This window comes from Gadus morhua, chromosome 16 (assembly GCF_902167405.1).
Source record: "Gadus morhua chromosome 16, gadMor3.0, whole genome shotgun sequence".
Taxonomy (NCBI): Eukaryota; Metazoa; Chordata; class Actinopteri; order Gadiformes; family Gadidae; genus Gadus; species Gadus morhua.
Genome location: NC_044063.1, coordinates 23444163 through 23457887, shown reverse-complemented (window position 1 = coordinate 23457887; position 13725 = coordinate 23444163). Strand labels below are relative to the sequence as shown.

The window sequence follows — 13725 nt, the reverse complement described above, 5'->3', positions numbered from 1 at the left end:
GGCGCCTAGCACTCGCCTCAGCATTTATTGATATTGACATTGTGACATCATTTATGTAGCTATTGACACCAAAGTTGGCAGGCATTTTATGAGGCAGGTCCGCTATGTGTCTGGCTCGTTTCAAATCCTTGGGACCTTCTAAAGTGGACTTGTGACTGATAGGAAAGGTTGGTGCCCGTGTAAAGATTTTTTAAATCTGCATAATTGGACTGGTGGTTAAAGAAACGTTGCCCTGATGAATCCTATGGCTCTGAGAGGGAAAACGTTTAGCATGTCAAATAATATCTGGATACCAAGTTTCAGATTTCGTCCATCAGGGTGTCAGGGCTGATTGTTAAGCTTTTACCTCAAATGGGCGAAATCACACAAAACCGGAGATACAAACACCACCGTTTAATTATGAATACCAAAATAGCATTTTTTGTCGTTCACGTCAATACAGGAAGTATGTGAAAGCCGGGTACTGTGCATGATGACAGAATATAATTATAAAGGGAGAAAATGTAGAAGGGAAAAGGATACCGTATTTTCCCAAATGTCCTCATTGACAGAGACTGGTAAAGGAACACGAGACCCAAGGGATAAAGGGTGCTTAAATTAAAGCTGATTTTAGCCTTTAAGAGTACTGCAATTTGGGACTTGACAGCAATCAGCAGGAGTTCCTGTGGTGTGGCATAGTAGCAAACATACCCTTCTCTACCAGCCCTTAACACTCAAGATGGGGTCATTGGACATCAAAACCCACTCGTGACACACAGACACTGTGCATATATAAATAAAAATGAGCATATATTAAAAATGAATGAAAGATTTAAAGTCAGAATATATTGATATTTTGTTCACAACAGTGACTCAAATTAAAGAGATGAACCACTTAGTTGATTCATTTTGAATTTTTGTGTTTTAATTTTTTTTCTATTCTATTTGAATGCTTGTTTACAAAGTATCTACATACTTAAACTTATCAGTTTACGTTTAAATAAAAAGTAAAGAAAAATGATGGTGACATCTTTTCCGATTAAGATATATACACACAAAGGCATTCCGTGGAATTTAGAGCGCACTAGGCAAAAATGCATATTAGGGTTACGCGTCAATGCTCATTTCTTGTCAAACAAGACCCTGTGTGTGTAATGCCCCAATTTCCAGGACAACGGAAGAGCATAGGTTAGAAACCCCAGGGAGGATGTGGATAAACGGATTTACTCCCCTTTGAGAGACCACTACTTCCTAGTCTTCTTGGAAGGGCAGACCCTGGCTTATTATAATCAACACCTATTTTCGGGTCTTTCCAAATCCGCCCACCCATGAGGTCCCATCAGAGACAATTGGGCCTTTTAACAGCTCACCACAGTGCAACACTGTTTGCGCCCTGGCAGATTGCAATCAGTGTCCACCCCTCTAGTCGGACAATTCATTTTTATTTTCTGCTGGGAGAATTACTCCACTCATGTGTCGGGGTGATCTGCTGCTTCTTATTACTGTAGTTTGCTTTCATCCGTTTCCAGGGCCTCTTCCAATGGCGTCATTGTGCATTGTTGAAATCTGCCAAAAGGACCGTAGCATGGATAGAGAACAAAAAGCTAATTTTCTCACCAGAAGACCGCCACAAGCTAGCGGGCAGGGGCTTTTTCGCTGTACTTCACAGTACTGATTGATACCTGCAGTGACACCGCACTCCAACTTCATGCCTCAAAAGGAGCTAATTAGTGGAACGAGATATCCAATTACATCATGGCCTTAAGGATGTGAACACTAGTGCTGAAATTATATTCAACCCTGTGCTCCAAACAGACACGCAACGGGAGGGAAGGAGAAAGAGAGAAGAAAGTAGGATATCAGGACTGCTGATATTAATTTCCTCAACCCTCTATGTGGAATGTTGGAATTGTCACTGTCACTGTGAGGTTTTAGATTTATGAACTACAGTACATGTTATATAACATTGACAGAACTGTGTCCCATCAGACTATGGTCTCCAGGAGGGGCATGTGACCTCCATTGATGATGTCATGCATTTACTAGTTTAAGCACAAAATAGTGATGTAAGCCAACGTTAGGTAGTTTAATGTGCATAGTGTATACTCTTTTATCATACACACTCTGCAATTAAATTGCCGGCCTGCTTTTTTTTTTTCTTTGCTACTTCCAAAATATATATTTTGATGGATCACTTCAACATAACGGTCTTGAAACTGACAGAGTATAAGCTTATTGTCACCCGTCGCCTGAGCATTTTCTTTTATGATGTAGCCGGACATTTTTGGTAACCAGTAAATCTTGCTAGCAAACATGAAAGCCTGGTGGGAACCCTGTATGATACACGAGGCTCGTGTGTGTCTAATTCTTCTCTGCGTCCCCCATCCTGCTCTGGGCTGATTGGAGGTGATTAAATAAAAGCAATGGCTATGTTTTTCAACGGACCCGGTCCCTTCCTTTGCTAACCTTTAGTAAATGCAATTATCCCTCATAATACTATGGGACCAAGGAGCCAGTGATGGGGGAGGGGTGGCTAGGGAGCCTGCTCAGGGGACAGGCTGAGGAGCTGAAAATGATGGGTATAGGGCAAACTTCAAACAGCACAACATATGGAGGAACGAGGTAGCTCTGTGTACAAGGTATTACATAGCAAGCACACAAAAAACATACCTCATGTTTATTTTACTCTTGCAGGCACTGCTCCATACCAGTCTAATATATATATTTGTAACACATAACATGGCAGTACAGTTATACAGTTAAATAACAGGAGGACGATTAACATCCCTTTTAAGGATTTAAAAGTGATTCCAAGCAATTGGATGAATTCAAGTCTAAAAGTCTGTGGGAAATAATCAATAATCAATGAAGACGACTCACTGATATCAGGGGCTGGCAGGATGCGGGCGGCCCGGACTGGACCATGGCGGACAGAGAACAGCTCTTGGGCCTCCCCAGCCAACTAGATGGAAATGGAACGTCATTATTATCTCAAAAACATAAAAAGGTACAGAGTTAGAACTTTGATGAATTAGACCAAGATAATCAAGTCATGTCAATTGTATTTATAAAAGAAAACCGAGTAGTAGAATAAAGGGCTTAACAGATTCCATTCCATGAATCATGTTAAAATAAATATATACATTGTGTATAAAAATGTGGATAGATACATCAGTTTGTGTAGTGTAACAATGACCTGAAATCCACTGCATAAATTGCATTCAATTCGTGGAATTACAAATTGAGGTTTATCAGTTTCAGAGTCTTTTGGGAGATTGTGAAATAATTATTTGAAATAGGATTCGAAAAGTTATCAGCAGATATGTATCAAAATCATGACTATATTGAAAATATATTGACTATAAATGCTAATAGAAAATCGATCCCGAGGCACATATTCTCCTCAGTGCCCAAATCACTAGGACATAAAAGAAACCAAAAGGGTGACATTTAATAAAGCTTTCGCGTCCCATGAACACCGACTCCAGTGCATGACGCATGATAGAGAGCAATGCAGTCAGACACCACCCACTTGAGCCAGCTGGCTCTAAACTGGACCCATACTCAAGATTTCGGTTCTGATTAGTTCTAAACATTATAAAATAATATGGCTCATCTGCACTGTGATAGTACATGCCGTTATGGGGTGGATCCAGGGATGGATAAGATAATACAGTTTATTTCCTTATTGCCTCAGTTTCTTTCCAAATTTACAAACATTTGCAGGGAAACAGATTGACCGATAACGAAACAGACTGGTATGGTAAATACGGCTGGACTTGTTGATTTATACATTGCAACATAAGTGCACTTTCCAGCAACGACGGAGGGAGTTCACCTCGACACATTTGCAAAGCTTTGGAATTATACTTCAATATATTGACGCTAAAGACAGAGGTCACTGCATTTCCTGTCTTTATCGCAGTGGAAATAACGACAAAGCCTTTTAATGGTCATTGTATCAGCTGTCCTAGTTGAAGGCTTCAGAGAGATGAGATGATATTAAGTCAGTGTACTATGTCTCCTGGCAAGGTCTGGCACATGTAATGGCACATTGTTTTAAGCGCTGAATGCCCCACTTTTGTTGCTTTTTATGCGTTAAATAACAGTGAAAACGTACATTGTCACATTATCAGGGCTCTAATCTGTGAGTTTTAAGTCCTTAAACCCATCTGAGGGGATGATCGCTCTTTTGCGCAATTAGTAGCCTTTTCAAAGTGGCGGATTTGAGGCTATGTTTTTATTAAAAGTGCTCAGAGCACAGTGGCACTAGATTAACAGTGGATACACAAGCAGGTTAAGAGAGCAAATGATCCTTGGGAGTGAAACAGGGCAGAGCGTGAGGGAGGTTGGGATTCCAACACAGGCAAATAAAGAGCATGGTGCTTGTGTGATTGTGTGCTTGTGTGCGTGTGTGTGTGTGAATAATGGAATTCAGCCATATGAAGTGAGATGGGCTGGGGGTGGGGATAATGCGGCGGGTTATTGTGCATTACACAGCCGCTCATCCTCGCCTTACAGCGCTGTGTGTGACATGGGCTATGGGCATAACACTTTCTCTGTTACATTAGATTACACCACAAGGGGCCGGAAGGACCAGAACTCAGATGTATTTATTAATTGTATTATTTCTTTATCTGTCCATCTTATTTATTTATTTTCATAATGTATATACAATTATTATTTTTATTTTTTGTATTCATTTTGCTACCATTTCAAATAAATGTATAAGATTAAAGTAACAACTTCTACTACTACTCATAGTACTAGTGGCAATAGTACCAATATGCCACATTTTGGAAACGATATTCAGCTGAAGAATATTTTATTATTTTATTACTGTTGGAATCGAGTGTCTGCTCCAGTGTTTTAATCTTTTAAAAAAAAATAATGATCTAAGCTCTGGGTCAATGATATATGGGCCATTTTCACAATTTAGCACTCAGTATGCGCTGTGGGGACATGTTGAGGTGCTGGACATGGCAGGTCAACTGCTTAACAGACAGCATAAAGTGCTGCAGGATCTAAAAGTACTGGGGATAAATGCAATTGACTTCTGTGGTTCAAAAGCTAAAAAAAATTAAACAAAAGGATTATAGAGCTCAGCATGGTGTCAGGCCCTTAACAGAAGTATTTGCCGTCAATGCGCTGCTCTCATACACACAGTTGAGTCAAGTTTGTGGTGTCGCTGTGTCTGAGAGAGAGAGGAGAGAGGAGAGAGGAGAGAGCAGAGAGGAGAGAGGGAGAGAGAGAGAAATATGTAGCTATGGGATAAAGTAAGCATCAAGCTTGGTCACCAAGGCTTTATTTGCCCATTCTCAAATGCACTATAGAAGCCACTAACTTATTTTCAGGGCAATGAGGGATAAATTATGAGAGGGCTACCTTTGGGATGCCCCTGTTCTGTTTTGTGTTTCATATCAAATATACACGCTCAATGTGTTACAAATTAAATGTAATTATTTTATTTTAAAGATGTTTTTTTATACAAAAACATGTCTAATAAACAGAGAAGCACATTATATAGCAGTTGAGCGTTTCAATGGATAAAAGTGTATTTTAATGAAATAACGTCTGAAAAGTTGTTAGTTTCATTATAATGCCTTTACTAACAAACAATTATCCTGCAGTAATCTATTACCTTATAAAACAGAGTTTACACACACACACACACACACACACACACACACACACACACACACACACACACACACACACACACACACACACACACACACACACACACACACACACACACACACACACACACACACACACACACCTCAACCATGATCTGGAGTAACCAACCCGTGTCTCAATTTAAGGAGTGGGTGAGTGCCGTTGGAACAAGCGTGCATGTGCACCCTGGTCCGGGCCATTACAGAGGGTGTTGGCTTAGCAACTGTCACAAACACTTCACGGCCACTCAAAAGCCAGAAAGCAGGGCACTTTCATCGCTTACTTAAAACACTGAAGAAGGAAAAGAAAAAAAGAATCTAAAACGCACCCTAAAATATCCTATAAACGTCAAAATCTTGAAGCAAGACAAAGATAGTGTGTGATAGGAGGGCGGTGGTTGCCGAGTGAAGGATCGGTGTGGAGGTAAACCACCAGTTCTCAACCCAAAGGGGTTGAGAACTTATTGAACTACATAACAGGGTGTCTAATGTAAAGCCCAGCCCGCCCAAAAATAACAAATGTGAAAAAAAAGCTGTTAAGAATGTATTGTACATAGCCACATCACACCAAGCAGTCTGTGTGTGTGTGTGTGTGTGTGTGTGTGTGTGTGTGTGTGTGTGTGTGTGTGTGTGTGTGTGTGTGTGTGTGTGTGTGTGTGTGTGTGTGTGTGTGTGTGTGTGTGTGTGTGTGCGTCTCTCTCCCCATGGCCTGTGGATGTTTATAAAGCAACTGATTAAGGACGTTGGTCTGTTTAGATTTCACAGGATGTATGTGAAGTTTGCAAGTTTCGGTGATGGCCTCTATATGAAAGGGGATACTCTATGAGCTCGGGCTTCACAGTATTGTGGGTTATTCGTCACGTTGCCGAGCTGACAAAATCCTCTAATGATTTTCCAGGACTTTGAAAAAAAATAAAAAAATAAGCCTGCATTACACCACCACTTTTCCTCACAAAAGTTCCTAGAAAAGTCTTTGAACCCAGAATTCGATTTTATACACTACTTTTGATTTATAATGTACAAAGTTACACAAATAAATGTAACACATTGAGAGAGCCATCCCATAAAATAATACATTGGATAATTTTGAGCCAAATTTTGTTTATTATTTATACATATTTTAAATATCTATAATTACTACATTGTTTACATATCCTGTATGACATTATTTCGTCCAGCAATGCCATTCTAGGCATACAATAGCGTTCTCCGTTTCCTATTCAATGGCTAAATAAAGTCATGACGTAAGTAGCGATTTAGTGTTCATAAGCTGGTCGACATTGAACTCTAGTGGACATTTAGGGACATTGCAGCTGTTATCAGCTCATGAACAAGTGTTCATGAGCTGATTCAGCTGTGTTCCATAAAATTTAAATTGGTATGATGACTTAATAGGCAAATTTTAGGAATTAACAATGTACATATTTGGGAAAGAACATCATTAAACATTTCAGACAAATATTTTGAAAGAAAATCAGAAATATCCATGTAACTGAATAATAATGAAATTTATAATTATTCATGATACACATTGGCTCAATACTGGTTTTGAAGGCAAGTGTTTGTTGCAAGGTGCCATTGAAGAATGATAACAAACGAATAGATCTCTATGTGTTAAGCTACTTGAGCTCCATTCTCCACACGAGCACTTGCAGTTTTCACTGGAGAATGTCTCTTATTGTCTTTTTATTGTCATATATATCATGTATACATCATGTATGCCCTATCCTTTAATTTACCTACTTTGACTTATCTATTAGGTCCCTGACAAGACTAGCCATTTATTTTTACCAAGTAAAATTCCTTGTTTTTATTCTGTGAAAACTTCCTTGTTTTTATTCTGTGAAACCTTTAATACCAGAATCATATTATTTTTGTTCGGTTAATTTCCCCCAATCGAGAAAAGGGATATTATCATGCTTATTGATTTACCCATTTCTTGCAGCGATCAAAGGAGTCTTGCCTTGTTTTGATGCAAAATAATGATTTTATCTACCCTGTCATTATGAATAAGATAATCAAACAGTAAAGCTACACTTCAATTTAACACATTCCTTTCTAGGGAAAGACTCTGTAAAGATGAATAGTGACTCCGCTTGTCCAATACATGACAAACCAGAGATTTTGGAGATTATGAAACAAATTATTTTGCGTTCCTATTTAATAGTAGTCCAGTGCAAATGTAGATGCATGAAAGAGTCAGTGAACCCAAAACCAAACTGAAGTTGTTTTTTTTACATTGTAATATGTCTTATGATCGTCAACATAGTTGACTAACCCTAAATGGCATGCAAGTCAACATGTATGCCATTTAGTCACGTTACAAAAATAAAAATTGTGATTTAGAAAAAAGGAGTAAAAGGCTATGTTTTTGCCTTATCCTCACAACACTATGCAAACATTCCACTCTGCTGCGAATACAGGTGGTGTTATCTTCGTGACGTCACGAAAAGAACGCCACTGAGCTGATTGGACATGATTGATCAAAACAAAAAGGCTTATCCTGCAGAATGCATGATTTTAGTGTTGGTAGTCTTATACTTGGTGGAACTATGCTACATTCCTTTGGCACCTCATAGCAGTATTTTTTTTGGTCTAGAGAAATGTATCCACAAGGCCGATAAATTAATCTGTCAGAAGGGGCTGGGATGCGCCATTGATATATGATATTTTCAGTGGGGTGTAGGAGTGGGAGTGAATAAAAGGGGTGGTCGTATATTTGTCATTGTTTTGCTCGCCTTGTCATACATTGACAGAAATGTTATATATATTTCTCAAAGGAATGCATGATGAAAACATAGTGATCAACCTCTTACAATAGTCTTTATCAAAATAAAAAACACAAACTAGGGAACCAATGAATTTTGCTCTGTTCGTGTTGCGCCATTTGCAACGCAGCCAATGCCTGGCGAGACAATCTCATCAATTTGCGTCTATACATTGACTTAGTATGTAAAGGTTTTTTCAGTGTGACTCTAATTCCACCTGAAACAGTAGGTTTACTGGCTCTTTAACCCCTACAATTCTTACCCAAATCAAATCATTCACTTAATCATTAAAGTAAGCCGAATTTTACCAGAACATCTCAATCCTATTTTATGTCTGGTGAAACCTTGGCCAACCTGATAGACTGGAAAATTCAATCAATAATATTGACATGTTTCTCTCCGCCCCTCATATAAAGCATGCAACAGGATTTGAAACTGCCTATAGGATATTAGGATATAAAAACGACATGTTCATGCCTTCTAACAATTTGAGTTCATAATAATCAGTTCATCTCTGCATTATTCAGATATCATTGATTAAAGTATTTGTAAAATGTTAGAAGGCATAAACTAGGCTATTCCTGGGCACTGGTCACTCACCGATATGCTCCAGACCTGCATCCCATCAGTGTAGCCAATCATGAGGCAGAGAGGAGGCTCTGTAGTTCCACTGTGCATCTCCTTGAACACAGGGTTACGGGCTGTGTCTGTCCAAACAGGTGAAGAACACACAAACAAACAACCAATCACATCGCACAATTTTTTCTGATTATATGAACTAACTGATTATTTTCAATTGATATTGTATACAGAATAATTTGTTTTTTTTTGTTCCAACAGCCAAGGCAAGAAAGTTGTCGTGAGTCTCAAAAAATATCATGTAAAGCACAAGGGATCAAATATTAGTCTGCATCAAAATCCATCAAAATGGATTGACAAAGGCATGCATAAGAGAACTACGCAATAATAGAATCAAGCAGAAAATCCTGAAGCTATATTTTTCAGAACAGGCGATTCAAAACAACTGACGAAACAAAATGTTTTGGAGGTTCCATTTCCAATCACGAAGAGGAGCCAACATGTATTCAGGTCAGTAATATAATGTTTTGCCGGCCAAAACTGAAAATGAAGTTTTCGGGTCTGAATGATCTGAAATAAACAAACATTACAAAAAACCCTGATGTTTTTTTCTCACTGCTTCTAGTGAACCTGTGATACCTGTGGATTTTTTTATTTACCGTATTTAGAAAAGATGAATTCCAGTATTAGTGTATAGGCGTTTCTTCCAAACGAGGGAAAAACGTTATGCAGATTGTTTGTTGATCACTTGGCTGATCTGGGCACACAGTTTGTCAGTGTTCATCAGTGCATCCTGACTGTACCCCGACAGTGATATATTGTTTCACCTTCTTCTGACAAATGTACTTATTGTAAGTCACTTTGGATAAAGGCGTCTACTAAATGCCCTAAATCTTAATGTAACTTTTTGGAGCCACAGTGCCAAATAAATGTGTTGAACGAGGGACAGGTGTGCTTAATCAGTCTTCTTCAATCTTTGGTACTGCACTACTACATGGGATTTTAATTTTACCATTGATGAATACAAATGTACAATAATAGAAGGCAATATATTTATATAGTATCAATGGAAATCTGTGAATTCCATCATATATGTGTAATGTTTTCCATTCTTTTTGTTCATTTGTCTTTGCTATTAAACACACTGGGAGCATAAGCAGCATTGCTGACTGTTTCTTTCCAGTGTTCCCCACCGGACAAGCACTTTAATAGTCCTCTGATATCTACTTGGGACCGTCATGTTGGCCTATCTTTTGCCAATCATGATGAGGAAAATTGTACGTACAAACAATCTTACCATTGACGTCAGCTTTCTCAAATCGCACCCAAATGATTTTCTCCTTTTCGTCAGTCGGAGGCGCTCCTGTGTATGCCTGAATGAATACCGATTGAAACAGTGCAGAAATATTGAGAAAACAATTGTCATGAACGTGTAAATATTATCATGGGATATGATACACCCGTAGCTTTGTTTGTGAAGTATAAAAGTTACCTGCGGGACGACATCTTGCAAGAACGTCACCACGCTTTCCATGTAGGACTGCTCCCTAATAATATACATATATTTTTATTACAGGTAGACACACAGAAAAGTGTCAAAACATTTTCCTTATTTGTAGATTATCAGAATACTTTCTTTGTAGATGAATATAGAGATAGTTTCTTAAAAAAAGTATGGATTTTGTGAGCACAGGCCACTGATGAAGTTCATGATGAATATTTAGATGAATCATATGCATTTCTCTCTGTTGGGACTGTATCGTCATTTGGCACAAAAAACCTGAATGGAATTACATCTTGGCTTATCTCTGCATGGATTTCCTCCAAACGTCTAAAGCAGAGCTAACTTCAGTTTAAGCTAACTGAAGACCCTTACACCTTAATCCTACTCACTTATTGTTTGTATGTCCTGGCACTTCTGGTTGTTCATCCTGGCACTTAAAAATAGTACTGATCATTGTATACAGCTAACTTACAGGGTAAAAGGTTATCATAGCAATTGTAAGTGCTTGGCACTTGTTTCTATGAACATCTTTACTGTTCCAATAGCGATATATTGTTATTTCTCTTTCTTCTCACAAATGTAATTATTCACTTTGGAAGTCGTTTTGAATAACAGCGTTTGCTAAATGCCCTAAATGTAAATGTGAATGCAAGACCCTCGGTGTGTGTGTGTGTGTGTGTGTGTGTGTGTGTGTGTGTGTGTGTGTGTGTGTGTGTGTGTGTGTGTGTGTGTGTGTGTGTGTGTGTGTGTGTGAATAATATGACTTTGACCAGTGACCCATTCAAAATGTTTGGCTGACTTTACATTGTAAAGGATACCCCCATGTTATTAGTGAACCGGTGAGGTAGGCACGAAAAATGTGTGTCCATCAAACCGCAAGGAATGTATCTGGGAAGTACTTATCCACATAAATAATTTAGATTCAGTTCCTACAGATATGCAATGTAAGTGTACTAACACTGATCTCAAGTGAGACACATTTGATACTAACACAAACAGTTAAAGTGAGCAAACCTTAAATCACACAAATGCACTTTAGGCTGTAAACAAACAAAATAAACTATTGAACTAAAGGGGATAACATATATTGAGTAGAGAAACTGTGGCAGATAGAACTGACATGATAGAACATGAAGGCATACATCCTATCTAAACAGCTGCTTCAACACAGGGGTATCGATGGAAAATATAAAAGAAGAAAACTCTACTTACGTGGCAGCTTGAGCTCGCACCACAACTCCTCCAGCGCAGCGACTTGGTCTGCGTGGGGAGTCAGATGCCATGCTGGCTTGTATTTTGTTTATCCTAAATTAAGGACAAAACGATTACATATTTAAATCTAAGCATTTTATGTGATAAGAGGGGAAACCAAATAGCAGTTTAAGATGAACCTGCTATGAAGACTTTTAAGCAGGTTTTCAAAGAGAAGTTCTGACTGAAGGCATAACCTTATTGTTATCATTATTATACCATTGTGATTATTGGTAGTTGTAGAATAGTAAATTCAGGGTAAGTTGCAGTATAGTAAGCTCGGGGTTAGACTATATCTATCTTAATTCATAATCTAGTGCTTAGGTTTCCTTTGGGTCACCAAATTCATTGCATGCAATAAAACACATGTGCTCCTATACCAACATAAAGTTCTAAATGAACAACCATGTAAAAGAAGCATAAAAAAGTAAACAACGTACTAGTGAATTTAACGATGCTATAATGCAAGACAACGTACTGCTCATTATTACCAGAAACCGATTAGCAAACCACCCTTTAAGCTATGAGAAGACTTGTGTGGAGTTGTCATAACCCAAAACGGTGAACGTTATCAGGGTTATCATTGTGATGTTGGACAGCTCCTCTGGACAACAAGGCTAAATTGCTACATTAGCCACTTAACGCTTATTATGTGTGCCTAATGCGAGCAGCTGCAACACCAAACAGTGAATATTAATCAGCATGGAGTGCAAATTACCATTCCGTTATCTGACCCAATTCCCTGTATTAACTTTAGTTTGATAATCATTGCATTAACCTAGCAAGATGGAACAGCTAGCCACGTTCAGTTAACCCCAATTGCTCGCAAAGTATCAAAATAGCGGTCACACGTGAAGTAATTGAAATATAGTCTTTCATGGATAAATCACGAACCAATATGCTCTTTGTCAATGGTTGCCTTCGTTGTCGTATTAGTTTGGTAAATCCAGGGAGCTCTGTTGTAAAACGTAAACACAGTGGCCAGGGTTTGCGGAAGTCTTGTGTTTAGTTAAAAGCCAATCAGAACTCCCAATCAGACAAGTAGGCGGGTCTTAATAATAGGAGACCTATCAAAAGACGACTGAAACTGTTGGCCAAACACAACAAAACAAGACAAACATGCATACACACACACACGCACACGCACACGCACACGTATACACGCACAGGAAGACGCACACGCAGACACACACAAACAAAAAATATATACGGGACCTATCAAATGACAACTGAAAACTGTAGGACAAACACAACAAAAAAAGACAAACACGCACACGCAGACACACACAAACAAACACACTCAAACACAAACAAACTCACATGCACACGCACACACAGACAATCCAAAAGAGTATACATTTATTAAGAAATAATAAATGTCTTTGAATGCTGTAGATTACCCTGAAGACCTACTAGTGAATTAATATGTGAAAGGTCCGGATGTCCTCTGCATATATATATATAAAAAAGTATATCTTTATAACTATCTATACATATATATATATAAATATATAGATATGCCGCTATGACATCATAATCTTCAGTCACTGAAAACCAACATCCAAATGTTACATTGTTCAGTTCATAATCATGCACTTCTGAACACCTTTCGAACACCTCTGAAAAGTGCTTTAAAGTAAATTCTGAAAACAAAACTATTCTTCCAGAGATGGAGAAGGATCTTAATTCATTTGAGCTCGGTCAGGGACTCTGCGAAAGGTGAAGGTACCTCTTGCAACGGGTCTGTCTTCCTTCTATCTTCTAGTCCGTAGTCCGGGTCATGACCTCATCACAGGTGGACTTGATGGACTGGACTACACTGTTACATGGTGCGCACTGGATCCAGTCTTAACATCGTTATTTGCAATTGTGTATTCAGTGTTGCTTAAGAGATTTGGAAATCAGGCTGCATTGCTGGCCTCTGAAGGGCAGGGACCGCTTCTTACATGAGAATGAGGGAGCGCCT

The 13725-nt window shown here is 38.6% G+C and overlaps 1 protein-coding gene across 4 annotated transcripts in view; it reads right to left on the bottom strand.

Moving 5' to 3' along the window:
• The window catches only part of bcas3 (BCAS3 microtubule associated cell migration factor), a 212175-nt gene extending 199419 nt beyond the window's left edge, over positions 1-12756 (bottom strand). For all 4 annotated transcript variants that reach the window (XM_030381777.1, XM_030381779.1, XM_030381780.1 and 1 more), the window contains exons 1-6: positions 12654-12756; positions 11721-11813; positions 10497-10551; positions 10302-10377; positions 9026-9132; positions 2860-2941 (exon numbers count right to left, since the gene is read on the bottom strand). In XM_030381777.1, the coding sequence (XP_030237637.1) occupies positions 2860-2941; positions 9026-9132; positions 10302-10377; positions 10497-10551; positions 11721-11791 (391 nt within the window). In that variant the 5' untranslated portion in view covers positions 11792-11813; positions 12654-12756. The remainder of the gene's footprint in view (positions 1-2859; positions 2942-9025; positions 9133-10301; positions 10378-10496; positions 10552-11720; positions 11814-12653) is intronic.
• Positions 12757-13725: the final 969 nt, after the last annotated feature.